General features: G+C 40.7%; 1 protein-coding gene across 16 annotated transcripts in view; it reads right to left on the bottom strand.

The window, feature by feature from the left end:
• SVIL (supervillin) overlaps positions 1-21122 on the bottom strand; it is a 215740-nt gene that overhangs the window by 64825 nt on the left and 129793 nt on the right. For 13 of the 16 annotated variants that reach the window (XM_054592170.1, XM_054592180.1, XM_054592174.1 and 10 more), the window contains 4 exons: positions 17118-17175; positions 16857-17008; positions 13753-14416; positions 2143-2223 (listed from right to left, as the gene is read on the bottom strand). In XM_054592170.1, coding sequence (XP_054448145.1) covers positions 2143-2223; positions 13753-14416; positions 16857-17008; positions 17118-17125 — 905 coding nt within the window. In that variant the 5' untranslated portion in view covers positions 17126-17175. The remainder of the gene's footprint in view (positions 1-2142; positions 2224-13752; positions 14417-16856; positions 17009-17117; positions 17176-21122) is intronic. The other 3 variants (XM_054592190.1, XM_054592195.1, XM_054592202.1) reach the window with 1 other exon arrangement.

Here is a 21122-nt window from a genome sequence, read left to right as displayed (position 1 = left end):
GGGTGGTGAAAAACTAACCCTACCTCTGTAAAGCTGAGGGGTCAGATGCTGTCCTGGGAGAGAACGGGTGCCTTTTGACTAAATGAATACACAGAAGCCACAGAAAAACCCCTTATTAAACACCAGCAGTATGCACTAGGCACACTGAGGCTGGAGCTGTGGATGGCCAGCCTTCCGCATGCACAGCCCAGCAAATGACTGTGGGGTAGTTTCCGGCATGCCTACCCCTATGGACCAAATGCAATTTCATCTTCTCTTGGAAATGTTAGAGCATTCATGATTACTTTTTTATTGAGATCAAGCAAATAATCACCTCTTTCAGGCATACAACTAAACATTCACAAGCTTTCTCATGCGATCCAGGCTGCATTCATTCATTCAAAGGACATGTTATCCCTTTGGACATCATTACTACTAATAACTGTAGCACCCAGAAGAATGTTAGAAAAAAGATATTTGTTGAAAGAATTAATAAACTGGACATTTTCTCTCCTCTGGACTAGCAACTCCTATTAGGCCGTTAGTTCAAAAGTAATGTAAAAAGAGATTGCTCTGGTTGTTTCTGGGGCTATTTAAATATCTGAAAACAAAACTGAAATCCATTTTAAAAGGTATGGCTCAGTGGATTGAGTGCTGGCCTGTAAACCGAAGGGTCGCTGGTTCGATTCCCAGTCAGGGCACGTAAGTGGGTTGCAGGCGCATCCTCAGTGGGGGGCGTGCAAGAGGCAACCACACATTGATGGTTCTCTCCTTTTCTTTCTCCCTCCCTTCCCCTCCCTCTAAAAATAAATAAATAAAATCTTTAAAAAAACATAAAAAATAAAAACTACTTTTCTACTTTTCTATGGCTGCAGAAGCAAAGGAGCCAAGAGCTCTGGCTGAGGGGCTCTCCGAGATCTCCGCTCAAAGGCAGGCTCAGCTGCTTCTAGCTGTGTGGTCTCAGGCAACTCACCAGGTGGGCCTCAGTCACTTTATCTTTTAAATGGAAACAGAAGTGACAAAATGTAACCTGATGTTTGCAAAGCACATGGCTTCAATAGTCCTAGCTAGCTCTTATTTTTACTTTTTGAAATACCACTTAGCCAGAAAGGAGAAACCATTGAAACTATTTAGGAAAGATTATTAACTGGGGCTAATTTCTTAAAAAATGAAGAATGCATTTAGAGTGGAAAAAGTGATTTCTTGGGGAATATAAAACCTTCATGTACTTAAGATTAGTCAGAAGAATAATTATTTCTGATACATCCTTTCTGGAAGAGACTATTTTCTTAAAATGACCAACACACCTTACCAAATGTGATATAAACGCCTACATAGTTTTCAACATAAGAGGCAAGATATCTATGTCTACTTTATTAACGCCAAACAAAGACACAGTTACTATGAAAATTTAGGGGGCAAAAAAATTTCTGAGTTGTTATTTTTCTCAGACTAGCCAGTGTTGGACGTTTTCATATTCATAAGCTTTGTTAATCAAAAGGAGACTAAAATGTGGTTCAAGTTCTCCTGTGGAATGTGTCCTTCTAATCAGACAATCTGAACGTTGTCCTTAGCTGAGAACAAAGTGACTGTTAGAAACTCAATATATGGGTGCTTTGTCCTCCCAGAGACTTATTCATTCTTACTCCTTCCGCCTGTCCCTGCCCCCAACCTGAAAAATGACATGATAGAGGTTTTTGTCTGTTTTTAAAACCACGGGCCCTCAAAGTAACTGTTGAAAATTAACTATCGGTTTAGAGAAGAGGAGACATGAAAAGAAGGAGGCTGCAGTGCCTGGGCAAGGGGGTGTTGACAAGGCAGGACACCAGCTGGTTAGTTGGCCTCAGGAGAGAGAGACACCCAGAGGTGCCAGGTAGGCTGGCCGCGTGTGAGTTGGCAGAGCGAGGAGAAAGAACAAGAGGTGTCGTCAAAAGATTTTTCAAAAAGAAGAGCAAAGGAAATGCTGTTAGAGGGATTAGGACAACTGAAGGAGAAAAGCAAAGGATCAGGCGGTAACTCCCCAGGCGCTTTGTGAACACAGGCTTTCGGAATGCACTGCTGTCGGAGAGCAGCCCCGCGCGGGGGCGGGGTGGAGGCCGGCAGGCGGCAGGCGAGCGGGCGCACTCAGGAAACAGAAGCCAAGCGTTTCAACCTGGGCTGTACCTGGAAGGCCAGTTGATAAGTGAAGGTGTGTCCCCTTCGGAATCTTTCTGGAGAAACCACTCATGTTTGAGTTTCCCTGTACTATCATGTACAAAAAACAAGACTTCAGAAAATTTCTATTCAAATGTCAATGTACACACAGAAATTTGACCCTGTATAGTTGGAAATAAAATGGCTTCCCATACACCTGAATTGTTTATTGCTGCTGGCCTCATTGCTATAATGCTGGAGACGGGCAGGTGGGGCGGGTGATAGGTTTGTGTGCAGAAACACAGGGGACGTTACTGGAGAGACAGAAGATCAAGCCTGACTGTGATGACTGCAGTGGTCACCGCAAAATGTAGAGAAGTGGAGACAGACAGGTTCTGGCCTGTCAGTGTAAACCAAACCTCACACTAAAGAGATTTTAGAAAATTGATTGTAATTTAAAACCTAAAAGCTGGTTTTTGTTAAGTAAAGAGTAATCCTGGCTTTTGAAAATGTTTAAGCGCATTTTGTCATGGGGTTTCTATTCTCATCATGGAATTTCCAGGATATTTAGCTCACTGCTAAAATCAAGAGATACAAATAAATATATCTAAAGTCACCAAATATAGTGTTTTTCAGGTAATTTGAAAGTATTAAGAGTCTGTAATAGTCACACTTTGCCCAAGAATACCAGTCAATTCTCTTATAAAAAATTGAATTAAAAACATAAGGCAACTTACCATCCATAAGTTTTGTTAAGATACACCAGTAAGTGGATAAATATAAAAATAGTGTCCAAAACCAGTACATATCAAATAAGGGAACAGAAAAACTCAGCAAAATCATATCTTTAATTGCTATTATACATTTTATTTTTATACTTATCACTGAATAACACAGCCAACACAACAGTTACCAGTACTATTCAAGTCTATTCCATAAATGTTTATTGAGTTCCTACTACGTAACAAGGCACTGAGCTAAGCTCTGAGAGGCAACAAAAGTAAATCAGGCACCAACCAACCATTAAAACGCTTATACTATGCTTGGCAAGATAATATATTTTTTACATATCCATTCCTCAACACTGAACTGAATATAATGCAAGGCTGAATACAACAAAGTACAACTGACCCTTGAACAACATGGATTTGACATGGATTTTTTTCACTAAATACAGTCGACCCTCTGGATCCCTGGGCCTCATATCTGTGGAATGAACAAACTGGAGATGGGGAGAGTCGGCACTCATTGTTCAATAACATTTTACATAAGACACTTGGTCACCTGAGAATTTTCATCTCCTTTGGGTGGAGGGCGGTCCTAGAACCGATCCCCCACAGATACCAAGGGATGACTGTCATTAACTTTTGGGGGAGTCAAGTTAAATGTGGTGCCTGGAACCACCATGTTGCTCAAGAGTTGGCTGTAATTATGCCAGGCTGAATATATTTCAGAGAAAATCATAGACAAGAAAAACCATGTGGTAACTGTGGAAAGCAAGACACAGGAGGACTACTCAAAGTGCTGACCTGCATCCTCCTATAATGTGGGGAGAAAAAACGGAAATTCTACATGCAAGCTAAAATGTTTACCAGCTCAAACTCTGACCAAACTATCTGCAAGAGTTCTTCACCATCAGGCCGCAAACACATTTAAGACCAAAGCACTCTCCAAAAGAACAGAATTATAATTATAATAAAAATTCTCTGAACTTTCTAAAATTGCTTTAGTTTGAGTTTTGGTTTCATAGACAGGCAAGAACCTATCGCCACATCTGTACACTTTGCTGTGACCACTGCAATCTGTTACAATCAGACTTGAGCTTCTACTTCTCCAGGAATATCCCTCCCTGTCTTCCTACACCCGCACCTATCACCCCACTGCCCTCTCTCCAGAATTATGACAATTCAGCCTGTATCCAATAAACAGTTCAGGTGTATGGGAAGCCATTTTTTAACTTCCAACTATAAAGGGTCTAATTTCTCAACATTTATATAAACATAGGAACAGTTCAGCATATCATGTGCAGCTCAGAAAGGATACAATGCAACATAACAGGATATAAAGGGAGAAGAAGGAATAATGGGTACTTTCTTTTGAAAACCATCAAGATAATGTAACCAACATTATTACAGCACAGGTATTTTTAGGCTCCAGTGTTTTTTGTATAATAGAGTGCTTCATAAACTGTGAAGTGCTAAAGAAGTTTCTGAATATGACCATCACTAAGAAGAATAAAACTTGGTCAGTATCACCATAAAAAACTTATCAGGAAAGTTAAGAATATATTTAGTTGGCATTTGTAAAAAAAATAATAATAAAATGGGGACTTGCTGGGCGCCATTTATTCATTACAACTTAGATATGGAACTGGCCAAGAAACCCAAATAACTACCGCCATAGTAGGGGGTACTCAGGTTTTGACATTTAATATATACCACAGATGTATGTAATGAGGACTAACATATGTGAAGGCGATGTGCCGAGAACATCGTAAGTCCTTCAAAATGCTGGTCCCCTCTTCTTTCTTCTTCACAGACAGCATAGCGCTGCATGTTTATTAGTTACTGCTTTATATTTTAAAGAGACGACGCATACATTTTTCCAGTTCAGAGGCCATGTCATTTTAAGGAGAGTGGGCCCAGTCTCATGAGGGCCTGAATTTGTCTCAGGTAAATTAAAAGCAGGAGTGACTTAGGGTAGTGTTTCTCAAAGTAGAACTCTCAGGACCTTTGAGGCTGGCTAAGGCACTTATTTATTTGGGTGAGGTTTTCTGCCATCCAAACCAAAAAATAAAAACAAGATGGTGGAGAGAAGTTGAAATTTAATTACACACTAATTGTTTCGTTGAACAAGGCTGTCCTGGGCACTTTCTACCCACCTTGCTGCCGAATGTTCTGCCGAATGGTCACTTCTCCATCCTTTTCTTACTCGCCTACTAGCAGCATTTGATGCTCACTCCCATCTTCTAGCTCACTCACCACCCGCATGTCTATAGCCAAGGGTGCCCACGGCTCTGTCTCCTTTCCTCCTCCACCAACAGTCTGAGGCTGGATGACCTCATCCAGCTTTCACTTCCACAATGGAGATGGATGACCATCTCCCAATGCTTATTTCCATTACAATCTCCCCCTGGAACTCAGACTCCTGGATTCAACGGGCTCCTGGACATTTCCATTTGGATCTCTGACAGACATTTTAAATTTCACACATCCAAAAAATGAACTCTCCACTTCCTTCCAACGCTCCCTTGTACTGAAGCCATCCCTACCTAGTTCAGCCAATGGCCACCTCAGCTCTGAGGTGCCCTGGCCCAAACTTTGAGCTCACCGTTGCCCCGTGTGTTTCTCCCACACTGCACATCTGAGTCATCAGGAAATCCTATGGTTACCTTCAAAATAGGGCCTCTTTCCACTACCCCTGCTGCCGTCACTCTAGGGCAAGGCACCGCCATCTCCCACCTAGATTACTGAGACAGCCTCCTAAGTATCCTGCCTACTTTTGTGCTTGCCCACCTAGAGTCTACTTTCAGCTCAGCAACCAGAGGAATTATTTTAAAATGCAAGGCAGTCCTGCCTTTCTTCTTTTCAAAACCCAAAGCCCTCATGATGGGCTGCAGGGCTTTCCTGATCTGCCCACACGGCCCCACACACCTCCTCCCTATAACACCCCCCCCAACCTCACGCTCCTGCCCCCCTAGGGAAGGCGCCTCCTCAAACACTGCATGCGCAGCGTCCATGCAGGTGCACGGCTTCCTTCCTCACCTTAAGTAGGTCTCTGCTAACTCCTGTCTTCTCAGGGAGACCTTCCTAACCAGCCTCTTTATAGCAAATAGCAACACCCAATGTCTTCGCCCCCCTATCTTCACTGATCTGCTTGAATTTTCTTCATAGCACTCACTGCACCTGTTGCGTTACATACTGACTTATGTCTCTCACTCCCCCGGGGTACATACTCTCCCTGAAAGAGGAGGATATTGCATCATCAGCACTCAAAACAGTGTATGGCAAATAGCAGGTCTCAATAAATATTTGTGGAATGGCAGAATTGTTAAATAATAATCTCCACAATTCTCTGAGGTTTTCTTATCTTCATTTTATAGGTGAAAAAAGGAAAGTGCACAAAAAAGTACATCAACTACCCATAATCACAAGCTGGTTAATGAAAGGAAGGGCTTAATCCAGTGGTAGGGGCCTGCCAGACTACCTGTTCGACTCTTCCAGAGTTAAAGGCTTCCAAGTTCTGGAAATGACTGTCCCCTGGTTTGCATGAGCAATGATGTGGCGGAGATGCTGGTGTTCACGTGCCCCCAGGCCAGCAAGGAAGGCACCCACCGCGGGGGGACCACACCCAGCACCCTGACCCAATGCTGGTCTCTCCAGCAGTCAGTCACTCAGTTACTTGTACATCCTGCAAAACCCAGTCACTTTCTTCCTCCTTTTCTCCAAATATACAACATGAAATCAAAGGAGTGAAAGGCAATTTGGCTCAGAGGGCACTCGCTGCTGAGGTGAGGTGGGGTAGGGGGTAGGAGATGCTGGGGCCCAGACTTGGCAAGGTGAGTGAAATGTTGTCTCCTCCTCCCGCCAAAGCAATTTATACCAGAGACGTGTGAGAATCACCCGTTTGGAAAGGAGAAAATTCATGGAAGGAATAAACTCAGAACAGGCAATACTGGATGTTATGGGGGAGGGATTATAAATACTCTGAGGACTAAGGGAATATTTCAGTTCTGCTGGATCGATCTCTCAGCTGCCCCGGCTCCTCGGGCAGAACAAAGTAATAATGTGACATGATATCGAATGCATGAAACTAATTCCCACTTTCATAGGCACATTGCAGGCTCAACATCACACTAGCTAAATGTCAACTGTTCATCAATAAATAGCCCTTTGTTGGCTATGACACATGTGTAATGCCAGCGTCATGGAAAATAATTTTAGCATGCCCACCTGACTTGTGTTTTGAGTATTCACTAGGAAATCTGAAGGTAAAAATCAACTCCATACAAACTACCTTGTATGGCATTTCATCAAATTCTTATATAAGAATATAAGAATATTCTTTTGAATTGACAAAAAACAAAATACTCAAAGAATTTGATTTTATATATTAAAAATCAAAGCCTATAGCACAGAAAATGGATTGCTGGTTGTCAGGGCCTGGGGGTTAGAGGGGCTGACTGCGAAGGCACACAAGGGAGTTTGGGGGCTGAGGGCGCTGTTCTGTATCTTGATTGCAGTGAGAGTTACACAACTTTATGTATTTGTCAAAATTCACAGAATTTTACTAAGAAGTGTGAATTTACTGAACATAAATTATGTCTTAATAAAAATAATATTAAAAAAAGTATGCCTCCTAAAATCTATAATTCAGCTGACCTTCATAATTGATCTAGATAAGAGTTACAGTTCAAGGATTTACTTGGACACAGATGTTTGGTACAGGTAATGGGATTTTTTACATTCAAATATCTTTTTTCATCCTTTGAAAACAAAAATATTAATAAATGAAAAGTCAATATAACATGTGGACCACACACAGTCAATCCACAAAATCTGTTTTGGATCTTTTTTCTTTCTTTTCTTCAGATTTTCTCCCCAAAGCCCAGAGAGGCTGAGGATCCTGAGTTAAGAACTGAGGAGAGCCCAGAGAGGGCACTTGCAGTGTTTATATTGGTAAGGAAGCTAAATTCTTCATTTAGAAAGTGGACTAAAAGCATGCCTTGGCTCCCGAAATGGTGCATCAGAGCGTGGAGCTCATTTGGCTAATTCACAGGCACTGCCAAACTATAATGGGAGTTTTGGGTTTTCCATCGTGGAGCACAGCCTGATGATAACACTGCAGGTGCCTCAGGGATACCCCAAACCGGATTATAAACCGCATCACTGCATAAAAGTACAAAATTCATTTCTGGAGTTATTTTGCAGAAATTGTTATTAGAGCAAGTGAGTTTCTAAAAATATGAAAAAAAAAAAAAAAAAAAAGCCCTGGCCAGTGTGGCTTGATTGGTTGGAGTGCTGTCCCGTAAACTGAAAGGCCACAGGTTTGATTCCTGGTCAGGGCATATGCCTAGGTTGTGGGTTTGGTCCCTGGACAGCCCATGCTGAGCACGTTCAAGAGGCAACTCATTGATGTTTCTCTCTCACATCGATGTTTCTCTCCCTCTCTATCTCCCTCCCTTCCACTCTCTCTAAAAAATCTAAAAGTAAGTCCTTGGGTGAGGATATAAAAGACAGAAAAAGAAAGAGATCCCATCTGAATAGTGGTAACGATACTTTGGGTTCCTTTCTCTTTATTTCTTTAAGTCTTGAATGGATGTTATTATTTTATGCAGTATTCCTTAATTTTATGCTTAACTACTCTTCATAATGAAGGCTTAGTTAAAAATACAAACAGTGTTTTTCTAAGACCCCTGATCTTCTTTCCTAAACTTTCTGACCTTTAAAGGGCAAAACCAGCAAACTCTCTTTTCCACTATGACAGAAACTAGAGCTGCCATATATAACAAGAGCAGAGTATAATGGAAGAACTAATGGATTCAGAGAACTTGAATGACTACAGGGATGATAGATAATAGGCTCAGTCTCCTCAAGGTAGTTACCTGGTTTTAATCCAATTACCCAAGTGCTTTTATCTTTAGTTTCTTCCTGTATATCATAGATTTTTTTAACTAAAGAACCTCCAGGTTTACTTCTGTTTCTGAGAATTTAAAATTCTTTAACATCAAGTAACTACTTTGTGGGGCCTTTTGGGGGAGCCAACTTCCCACAGGAAAGAGGCTACCTTCCCTGTGAGAGGACAACCGGTTACCGGGGATGAGGGGACAGTGAGATGCTGGCCTCGCGTGTGACAGAACATTTTTTATGATGCGGTAACTGGCTGGCCAAGAATTACAGTACCGGACCACAAGAACGCACCCCCAGTTGTCAGAGAGGACAGGAGTCTCTCTTGGTCTCTGTGCCTCAGTATGTAACGATAGGCTTTAACTCCCTTTCATAGTGCTTCCTGCTACCAAAGTGAGGTCGAGTCGAGCATAATAAAATTAGTTCCACCCTGTGGGCGTCCAGCTCCAATTACGCAACAACTGCTAATTATAAAACATTATTCAACTTAAGAAAAATGGCTATTAACTTCAGCATTTCATTAAAATGGACAGTTTATTTGCTAACGCTGCTTGTTTGGAGGAAGTGCTAATGATTGCTTTGGACATATGCACAGGCGTATGCCTTTAAAATGGGGCAGACATTTGAATGTTCAAGTGTTTGGGATGACATACTCGTATTGAATTCAATGAACAGACATTGATGCTTGCCAGTAAGAAGAGAATAAAATGAAATGAAAATGGGAATGAGGTGAGCACATGTCTACGGAGCTCGGAGAACAGGGAGAGGGCGGCAGCTTTTGGGGTCCAGGGACTGAAAGGTGAAAAGGATTCCATTCCAACACTGGAAAAAACCCTGAGGTCTCTTCTTTGGAGAGTGGATCCTCAGAGGTCTCTGTTTTCCGGGACATTCTGCTGTGACATGAAGCCTGTGTTCCACATGCTCCTTCCTGCCACCAGAAGGACAGGCAGAGACAGAACTGCTGATGGTGAAGAGGCAGTTCTCTCCTTCAGTGTCATTTTCCGCGGACACTTCTGTCAGTGCAGGTAAGCAGGCAATTAAGAACTAAAACAATGAGCTTGAGGCTGTGGGGACAGTTTTTAGAGTCACCCCCTCACTGGGAGACAAACGCAATCAGAAATAAACTATGAGAGCACAGCATAAGCCCTGTTCCTTCTTAGGCAGCCCAGCCTGCATGTCACGGTGCTGCAGAAAAGGTTCATTCTGGAGGGTGCCCTGGTCTGTCCTGAGCGCGGCCCCAGCTCTCTGGTGTTACGGGGAGCCCTGCCCAAACCATCCTTTCCCAATGGCTGCCCTCCCCGGGTCAAATTTCAGTGCCAGCGCGGCCTGAAGCCACCTTCAGCATTTCCTGGCCACTAAAGTCACAATTTGTTCAGTGGGAGAAGGAGTGGTGAGGATTGCTGTAGAGCAGTGATTTTTGACCTTTTTCATCTCATGGTGCACATAAACTACTTACTAAAATTCTGCGGCACAACAAAAAACATATATTTTTTGCTGATCTGACAAAAAATAGGTATAATCCTGATTCATTCACACTGAACGGCTATTGTTGTGCTGGCTGTTGTCATTTTTCTTTTTTTTAAATTTGACAGTCTAAGGGAAAAGAGGTCAGTGCCCCTGACTAGTCAGGTATTGCACGTTTTAAAAATTCTTGGGGCTCACTGGTTGAAAATCGCTGCTGAAGAGTAATGAAAATAAAATGAACAAGGGTTTTCTGGGGTAGAGCACCACTGGACAATTAAGAGAGCATTCTCCTCTTTGCTGGACCTATAGCTCACTGAGAGGAGGGAGTCACAGTTGATACTCATGAGGACACCAGCTGTGGGCTTTGCTACAGTGTCTCCACTCACAGAACTAACCAATATAGTGCATTTCATTTTGCTTTTCAATAATATGAGGTGAACAAAGTAGCAAATTCAATAAGAGCTTGATTCAGGATTTCTAATAGTAGCAGGGGCTCAGGTTTTTAAAAATTTGAATAATCCATAGGCCCCCAATAACTTTAAATTTTATTTTAAAATTCACAGGTGGCTGAATTAACAAAAGTGGTTCATATTAGTAATACTTCCTCTCCACAAAATATAATTTCTAAATTCCAAGTTTATGGGCTTGGCAGGATTGGAAAGCAGGAGTTGGGAGGTGTCTTATGCTCTACTCTGTTACTAGGTGCATTTCTTAACTGGCTTCAGAACAATGTGTTCACCTGATTCCCAGGCAACTAACAGGACTTCTTAGCTAAAGATCTGGTAACCTAGACACATACAGAGCAGGGCAAAAGTAGGCTGACAGTGGTAAGTACATGAAACAGACTTTATTCCTGAATTATTATTGGTTGATTAATTATTGTATTATTTTTCCATATGAACAACTGTAAACCCACTTTTGCCCCATCCTGTATATACATAATACATATCTTCTTTATCATATAAATTAAACATTAAATAATTCTAAAATGAATTTATTACTCAGTTAAATATTGTCCTAAAGATTGTTACTGAGCTTATAATGCTTAAAAACAGTACAGTACAGTGAAGTATAAGAACAGATGATTGTTCTGCGTGTACATGTGTCAGTGCACATGAGCGCATGGAAAAGCTGAGCATTTGATATCTGGCTCACATTTGAATTTTCAGGTTACTGTAGGTGGTCTTGTGACAGTATATTCATGAATGATGTACTCATATTTAATTAATGAAACAAAAACAGCCTCCTACTAGTGAGCACAAAATAAAATGAAATGGCAATGAGTTAATTCAGATATTAATAGCCAAAATTCCTGGCAGAGCTCGGTGATAAGTACAGTGTCACAGTGAGAAAAACATTCGATTTCAATGACAGAACAAACCCACAATGAAATGTGCTATTCAATTGTTTTGTTATTTGTAGATACTTTTTGGTCATCCCTTAATCTTCTTAAACTCTTCTGTTATCTGATTCCATTTCAGATGACATCTTATTTTCACTCATGGTTATTGGGTAACTGAGGTTTCTTTGGTTACTGTTTTAGTTCACAAAGTATTTTTGGTCTTTCTTCCCCACAAATGGAAATCAGACAGCAGTGACTTTTTGGCACCTGAATTACCTGGTACTAGGGAGAGAACGTCTAGCAGAATAGTAATCCTTTGGAAATCCACCTTTACAAGATGAATGGCTGGAGTCATTACAAAATAAATCTTAATCGTTTTTAATGTCATATATTATATTCCTTTCTTTTTAATGTAAAGCTACCTCAGGCATTTCCTCTCTCTATATGAAATGATTTGTATTTCTTTGCATATAAATCATAGAAGTGTATGCCTTGAATGGTTTAAAAAAAAATAAAGCATGTGCCTCCTCAAGGACTTCTTTACAATTTCTTAATTCTTTGAAGCCTTTCTTTGTGAAAGTAAGGCAGTGTGAGTCTAAGACTAGGCTTAGGAAAACTTCCAGGTAACATTCTTCTTCAAAATAACCTGGAAAGAAATGGCTCAAGATTGTATATAAATTTTTGAATATTAAGATTTTTGGCTTACACAAAGCTATTAAGTATCCTATCTTTTTACATGAACTACGCAACCAAGTTTTAATTATTTTAACAACTGATTTAAAATACCACCAAGAATCTATTACCTGTGATCTAGGTGACTAACCTGGACGCGTGGTAACAGTTTAAGCAGCTTCCATACCTTTGCGACCAGAAATTAGATGCCTCACTACTTTTTAACCCAGATAACTGTCAATCTCTTTCTTTCTAAATTGAGTGTTAGGTTTCTTTGTCCTGCTCACAGAGCACATGAAGAATTTTCTTTAACAGAGATTGACTAAGCCAAGAATACTGTTTCTACCAGAAAATGCAAATTTCCCAAACAACAGGCTTTTCAAAATATGAGACAACAGGTCACAGTCTCTAAATAGTAAGTAAACTCCAAAGGCTGAACAAAGGCCCTCAAAATACAATCTCAGAGTCTATGGTACTTAATTCTCTTAGAAGCTGATGTCTCTAAACATTTCAGTGTGGATGGCCAAGTGAGTAAAGACAGGTCTTTGGTTCAATAAACTTTAAGAACTAAGTTTTTGATACACTCAGTTTTAGATGCATTACTGCTACTTAAAAATGATAACATTTACTGCTATGTCCCAATGTGAAACAAATACAAGTATTTTCCAACATCTTTTTTCTTCAGAATAATTTTACTTGACCATAAGTTCTCACCCCTCCTCAATTCACTTGCAAAGCTAATGCTTGTTTGAGCTAAAAAATACACTCATAAGTTTACTGAGACAATTACCCCAAACCCTGAAATGGGATGGAGTGTTTAAGTCAATTACATTTTAAATATGGTTATTGCACTTTTTAAATGTGAAATTAGAAAGAAACATATATTCTCTCTTAGTGTGACTTTCTGATTTTTCCAAATGAGAGCTGTTATTGTCTCTTGTTGATTTTTTTTTTTTTTTGCATAGTGATTTTTCTTAATGGCTCATCTTTTTAATAAGGCATTTTATAAACAGCTGTTTTCTCAGTGTGTTGATATACTTACATAACTATATGTCACAGTTGGTTGGAGTCAGTATATATTGTAGTCATACTTCATACCCTAAACTGAGACCCTCCCACTGGTTAGTGGTGCTCCTTCTGGGATGGGATTTTAAATGGCAACAAAAGCAATCACCAAAAAGTCTTGGGTATGATTACAGAAAAAGAAATAAAGAAAAAGGCAACTGTTAAAAGGCATGTGAGAAACAGCAAAAAGAAGGGTCATAAAACAAAGCGTCCATGAAAGTGTTCTCATGGCACTGTTGAGTTTACTAAAAAAAGAAAGAGCAAAAAAAAAAAAAAAAAAAAAAAATAGCTTCCTGCTTTAGTAGAATCTGTTCTGATACTGTTGAAACTAAAAAATCATATATCATATTATTTCTGCAGTGCCCCCAGACTCCACAGATGCCAAGAATACCCGGACTCTAAGACACCTGGAGGCAGAGAAGGCATGGGTGCTTCCCCATCAATGGTGGTCTGTGCGAGCTGACTGCTTACCTGGATCGAGCCTCAGCAGGGAGTGGTGGGTCACCAGAGTGGCTTGGGGAGGCTGGCTGCCCAGGTGAGGAGAGGGGTACACTGTGCATTTGCTTTGGGGACCTTGGCACTTCACTGAAGGAGCAGTCTTGCCCGGAGAACGAGAAGGATGAGGAACTCTCAACTGTGGGGGGCAGTTCGTGGGCCTGCTGCCCAGTGGCACTCAGCTCTTGACCTCGTCTTTGGTTTTCCATGTTGAGCAGCACCTCTGCGTTGACAACACTGTCCCTGGTATGGAGGGTGTAGTCCTGGGATTCAGCCACGCTGGTCCTGAGCCCTGGAATCTCAGCCCTGGAATACGAAGAACTGTAGTCTTTGCTTGACTCAGCCAGCCTTTCACTTTTTCCTCCCCTTTTCTCAACAGCATCTGGCTCCCTCCTGGACTTGGTGTATCGAGACGGAGTTTCAGAGTCTGCCTCAGAGTCCAGAGCTAGCCCATATTTTTCTGCCAGTTGTCGTCTTCTCTCTGCTTTGTACCTTGCGATCCTTTCAGCTTTGGACTCCAGACTCTGGGTGTCCATGATACCTGAGTCACCATGGACCCCTGGGGTTTCTGGGCAGTGTTTAGGTCGACTCTGCTTTTCTAACGAAGAATCAGAAGTTTCTTCCTCTTCATTAGATCGGCCTACAAGAAGATCATATGGATAATCAATACAGATTTAAGCAAAGGCACATTTACTGTACTGTTTTATACATAGTACACACTTGAGCACGTACACTTGAAGGGCCAGTTTCTCACACAGGTGTAGTTAAATGGTTTACCTGGGATCTGCTGTGAAATGAATGAAGGCTCGAATGTCCAATGGGCTCTGCAAGCCACGTAGAGCGAGGGATGAACTAAAGCTCAGTCCCTCACTCCTGAGAGCCCTTCAGTTCTCGCTCAGAGCTATTGCCCCTTATTGACTTACTCTTTTTGTTTTTGAGTTTAATATTTCATGTGTGAGGCCAGAGGGTGAGTTCAGAGTCCTCTAGAAAAAGATAACAGATATTTGAACTGCTGTAATCTGACAAGTAGGGGATTGTAGTTTCATAGGATCTGATAGTAACCATAACAATATGCCCATGTCGGTATTTACCAAATTGTTGCGTGTGTTTTTTAAACAGAAGTGGATTTTTCCAATTATAGCACAATGCTTGACATAGAAAATGTCTACCATTGAAAACATAAGAGGGTGTAACCCCAAATCACCAGTAGGCACTAATTTATAACAATGAATAATGAATAAATTGGTAATCTACCAAACATTTCTATATAGACCTTCTAATCATTTATATAACTGATTTTTTCTTTTTTCTATATAAAATAATTTGTTTTATATAACATTCATATTCTATAGAAAACATTTTCCTGTATTTGGAAATCTTATTTAAAGACATCATTCTTTTAAGGCATCATTTAAAGACATCATTCTTTGTAATATTCTATCCAACAGGCATTCCGTAATTAATTTAACTCTTTTCTTATTACTGGGCATTTAAATTGTTTCTAACTTTCAATCAGTATGATTTTTCTGATACTATCACAATACACTTGTAAAATTGCTTTATCAGCAGGTACAACATTTTGAGATGCATGTGAGACTGTCAAATTAATGTCTATAAAGTCTGCATCAAAGATAAACTGAAACTCTAAACTCTGAAGAAGATAATACAAATCTCGTCAAGCTTAGTGCTCTATATATTCTATTAATTCATAGTGTCATTTTTATTGGTTGGTGTAAACATATATTGGAATGTGAGTCTTTGTCTTATAAATATTTTCAAACTGGCTTGTTTAATTTTCTCGCGAAGTCTACCCATGAGATTTTCTTTGGAGTATCAATGGTCATTGCTGTGTAGTCAAATCACCTGACCTGGTAATCTGTGATTTCAACAGCTATTTCTGTGCTTTGAAAGTCCTTTTCCATTCAGCTTAAATTACATACTCGCCTATGTTTTCATATGTTTAATTTTATTAAAATTAATCATGTAATCAATTGGAACTTGCTTTTGTGTTCAGTGTAAAGTCAGAAGAGAAACATATTCCCTTCCCTACCCAACAACAATCCATTTTTCCAAGACCATTTCATTAAATAACTCTCCCTTTTCTCATTAACATGTGATGTTTAAATGATTATATAATATATAGATTAACATTTTATATACAGTAGGGCTTATTTCTAGCTATAAACTTGGTACTCTGTTTTTTATTGATTCTTTATGATGTAATTTTTAAAATCTTAGCTCTCTAGTTTGCCTGTCATAAAAGATCAGAAGCTGTACAGATAAGCAAACTGTTAACCTCATGAAGTAAGATCAGCAGCCCATTCTGAGGAAGAAATTAGAAAACACTGCCTATAAAGAGCAGCATCATGGAGTTGCAGAACCAGGGATGGGGGTGGAAAGAATAGCCCTGAATATGTCACCTTCTCCCAAGGTCAAGTTGAATATTTGATGTCCCCAACAATGAGTGAGTAATCAAGGAAAAGCTAAATCATGTCTGACATACTGTTCAATGCATTTGCAATGCATTGCAATATATATGCAATGCATTTAAAATTACATACATAAAAATAATTTAAATAGAATGTTTGTTACATGAACACACAGAATGACAACCCTAATCATTTAAGGTCCTGCTTGGTCCTAGCGTTCCTTCCTAAGAGCAGCTGTGCCCTGTGCTAGATAGTTGGGCATTCCATTTAAACATGTCTCATTCAGTCCTTTACCAAACAAACTTTTACGGGGGACCTCTGACAGCAAGCAGGTCCTGTGCCAGGGCTCTGAGGGTACAAAGAGAGAGATGTATTTCCTGGCCTTGAGGGGCACCAGGTTGGGGGAGAAATGAGAGTCATCATTGATTACCCTACAGTGTGCCGCTGTTGGGATCCTGGAGGACCACTCCTGTGAAGCAGGACAGAACTGACATAAATGTGTTGAAGTTATTAACAAATATGCACATGAATATAACTATATCTACACAATCCACTTTGTGGAGCATCTCACTCCCCCATACCAAGGGATGAACAAGGCTCTGTGGAACAGCGGAGCAGCCTGCTTGACGGCAAGCCACCGCGGATGCTCACCGGTGTGGGGGCTGGTCGGGTCTGTGGCACGCATGTATCTGGGCGTGTCTTCCTCCAGCAGCCGGTGCGTCACCAACCCTGTGCAGCTCTGCAAGAGGATGGGCTGGGTGTCCGTTTCAATTCCTTCTAAGCGCCTGGCAATTCTTTCTTTTCTGTGCAAGACACCAAAAAAGTAAGCAATGCAAATGAATTGTAAGGGAGAGCTGAGCACTGATTTGCCAAGCTCTTCTATTTGCTCACTATACACACTATAGAACTTACCTTTTCATTTCTAAAAATTCTTTCCTCTTTGGTTCAAAGATTTTTCTTAATTCTGCAACTGAAACAAAAGAATAAAAAAATAGTCCAGCATTCACTAGTCATCTATTCATTTTACTCTTTTGGGTAACACACATTTCTTGAACTTCTACTGCTGTTCTTGGCTCCCCCTGTAACAGTGACACACAAAACGACACAGTTCCTGCCTTCCTGGAAGCTGTCTTCTAGTGAGGGAGGCAGGCGCCAAATGAGAGGTGTACACACGCGCACACACGCACGCACACAAGTAAAACCGTGAGAGTTAGGGGCAAAGTGATAAGAACAAGCTCTGGTCCATGCAGGGGAGTCAGGGGAGACCTAACCAGTAAGGTCTATCGAGCAAGCAGAAACCTCAGTAACGATCTTTAACTGTTATGAGATTTAGGAAGTATTTTCAGCTTTTCATTGACATTTGCAACAGTATAGACTAATACTGTGCACCCCTCCCACACGCCCACCGGCAAACTACAGCAGGCAGGACACAGCACTCCTGTTTCACCCCATCATTTAACCTGTAAGTAGGTGTAACTGCCTAATTGTGTTTCCAGCGGGAACCAACACAGCACGCAGAGGAACGCAGTTCCTCAGCCTCTCCTACAGGCTTTCACTGGAAGGAAATGCTGTAATTTAGTTGTATGATGGATAAAGTAATTACTGTAATTCTCCCAGCAATTCTGGATGACCTGATACATGTTCTGCTGATGCTGGATGGGTCTCATGTGATAGTGACTACAAGGGTATTACTAAGATGCCAAATAATTGTTTCTTTGGAGGAATGGCTCAATTTTGTGGACAGTAAAAGTCTCTCTTCTGGCCTTCTCTTCAGTCCTGAGAATGCCTGTGGGCTCATCTGAGTGGCCTATTGAAGACTAGGGAAGGGGTGGGAGAGAGAAGTACTGACAGCCTGGGGGCCCACAGACTTTTTGAAAGGCTGAGTCAAAAGAATTCAAAAGAGGGAGTGTGAACACATGGCATGTCATTTTCAACTGCTTCATTTTCTACTTGCTTTTCTTTTAAAGTGGCCGTTTTTTAGGAATGAGTTGAAACCATATACACACAGCTAGACATGCCCACGTGGGCGGCTTTTATACCGCTCTCTGATTGCATTCGGGGATACAAGCCTTGTTTTTGATTTATTTTTAAATGATAGCCACCTTAAAATATAAGTTAGGTTGGCTTTTGTTAAGACTGTTGGCTTCCGAAGAGTCTCTCACGTGGCCTTCCCAGACCTGGAGGAACTAGAGGCACAAGTGTGCTTGCCCTGCAATGTCAGTGACGCCCCTGCTTAGAAGACATGGGTTTAGTGATAATGGAGCATCGGCCCCACTGCCTCCTGCGTGAGCTGGGCTAATGATAGGTTCCCAGTTAACAAATTGGCTCTAGTGAGATTACGGTGATAGAGACATAATGGCTGGTAGAACATATTTTGCAAATATTTTCAAGGATGATAGAAGCCAAAGAGTATCAGTTATTTACTTAAGTCTCCAAAGTGGAGAATGGAGCTGTATTTTTTAGAAGACTGCTCAAGAAGCTATTGAAACCAAATTCCAAGTGCTCTGAAAGGCATTTCTTAAGCTCATGCCTCAAACCATAACTGAGAAGCAGAGAACGTTTATAGGGTCGTGAGTTGTATAATGATATACACACATGACCCTTTTCTCTCCCCAAGTTATTTCTACTAGGTATGATATGGTCTGAATAGTTTTGTCACCTCCGAATTCAGAGGTTGAAATTCTGACACCAAAGTGATGGTATTAGGAGGTGGAAACTTTGGGAAGTGATTTGGCTCTGGCCACATGATTAGAATTAGTGCTCTTATAAAAGAGGGAGGACACAGCCAGAAGTTGGCTGTCTGCCACCCAGAAGAGGGTCCGCATCAGAACCTGACCATGCTGGCACCTGGATTTGGACTTCCAGCCTCCAGAACAACCAGGGGTAAAATTTTGCTGTTTATAGGCCACCTGGTTTATGGTATGTTGATCTGGCCGTTGAAATGAGTATGACAGGGTGAGGATAAAATGTTAATGTAGCACACACAGAGTGGCACACAACTTTCACTTGGGAAACGTTAAGATATACTATATTTCTGTCCTAATTTAAGATTGTGAAAATCACTTCTGTGTCATTAAATTTTTTAAATTTTTCTATAAAAATTATGCAAGGAAAGACCCAAAAAAGTGACTTCGAGCAATAGAGTGAAAAGCTAAACAACAATTTGCTTCCTAACATTTTTTCCCCCATAGTCTAGAAGTAGAGATCAGCTAATTGTGAGACTATGCAAATGTCCCGCCCACGACAAAATGATAGGTTTCCTACTGCCATTACCGAGCCATTTCAGTATTCTGTAAGGACAAAGATAATATGAGAAGGGGGCAGGCTGATGGTCATAATATAGTTCATCACAGAAACTGAACCCCAAGAAGCCTGGGGCAGTGAGGGGACAGGGAGGGACAGGGCAAGTAAGCCAAGTTATCCTACTGCCCATTGGAATCTCTGTTGCTTTCTGGAAGAAAAGAGGCTGGGCCACCCACCAGTGAACACTGTCCTCTGTTAGCTGTTCACTGCTGGGTATAAGAAGTTGCAGGAGAGCACTTAGCAAACATATAGGTGCACCTCATCAGGAGCACAGACTCATGGGGGCTGGCTCCGGAGTAGGTCACAGATCACTATGGCGGCACTCATGGCCTTGTGAATGGGCAGTTTCTCTGTTGTGAGCCTTGCACTGCAGGCTGCTGAGTAGCTCTGGCTCTTCTACTAAATGCCAAATCATCCCCAGTTGCTGTAATACAAATATGTTCATGTGTTTCCAAAACCCCCCTTTACACTGCCCTGGACTGAGAATCCCTGATCCCAGTATGCAGACTTCTAACAGGCAGCCGGTTCCCTAGTTCATGCCCTAGGGAATGCCAATGACAGCCGCCACTACCCATCACGGCACTCTTTTCAATCCAGTGTAGATTCAGACTCAAAACTATTTCAAGCCTAAAACCTTATAGTCCTCCTCATCTTGTGCTGAGAAATGAATCAAAGTATACTTTAAATGTATTGGTGAGCTTATTGATTCTTAGTGAAACTCTATAGTAAACATTTTAGGGAAATGAAAAAAAATTAGAGAGGAAAATAAATTACCTCTCAAGTCTATTCTTTCTTACACATACATTTTTAATTACCAAGATTTGCTTCATTCCTATAGACATGAGATTAGAGGAGAAAGAAATGATGTGGAAGACAAAAGAAGTAATAGACATCTTGATTTTAGCTTCCTTTCCCCAAGTGTATAATTTAAAAGTAAAATGACATGTAATATAATTATTCCAGTATATTTATCCTGTGGGAAAACACATCAGTTGATAAAAGAGAAACATGTTTTATTTGCATTGCTAATGTGTACACTTTTTTCATTCCTTTCCAGGAAAAAAGAAAACCTCATGTGGGCACTTGTGGTCCTCATTAGGTCCTCTCACTGAAAGTTGGTCAGGTTTATCATTAAGCATTGAAAAAAAGCTAATACCAAGAAATCATAAAAGTTACCCTTGCTGTGGAAATCTATGCTACCAGTGCATGTTGCTTATGGAGACCACCTGTAGTTCTACCACAGTTATCTTCTGATTAACAGTCTTGATCTACCAAAAGAAGTTCTCTTTCCTTTGACATTTTTATATAATTTCAGACTTATAGGAAAGTGAAAAGGCATCCTTCATAATATGCTAACATTTTACTACATTTGTTTTATTTTTGTTCTTTTATTCTCCCATGTGTATATTTGTGTGCATGTGTATAAAAATATATGCACACACATTTACATATTCATTTTTATGAACCATTTAGAAGTTGCAGCATGATGCTTCTTCATCTCAATTCTTCACTATATATTTCTCAAAAATAAGGAATAAGAATGTTTTAAAATTAGATCACACAGCTATAATTCAATTGGTTGTATGCTGCGTCATAATGTATATAACTCATACA

This window comes from Pteronotus mesoamericanus, unplaced genomic scaffold (assembly GCF_021234165.1).
Source record: "Pteronotus mesoamericanus isolate MK-2021 breed Mesoamerican mustached bat unplaced genomic scaffold, CSHL_Meso_final contig_130, whole genome shotgun sequence".
NCBI classification, from domain to species: domain Eukaryota; kingdom Metazoa; phylum Chordata; class Mammalia; order Chiroptera; family Mormoopidae; genus Pteronotus; species Pteronotus mesoamericanus.
This window is presented reverse-complemented; position numbering and strand designations above follow the sequence as displayed.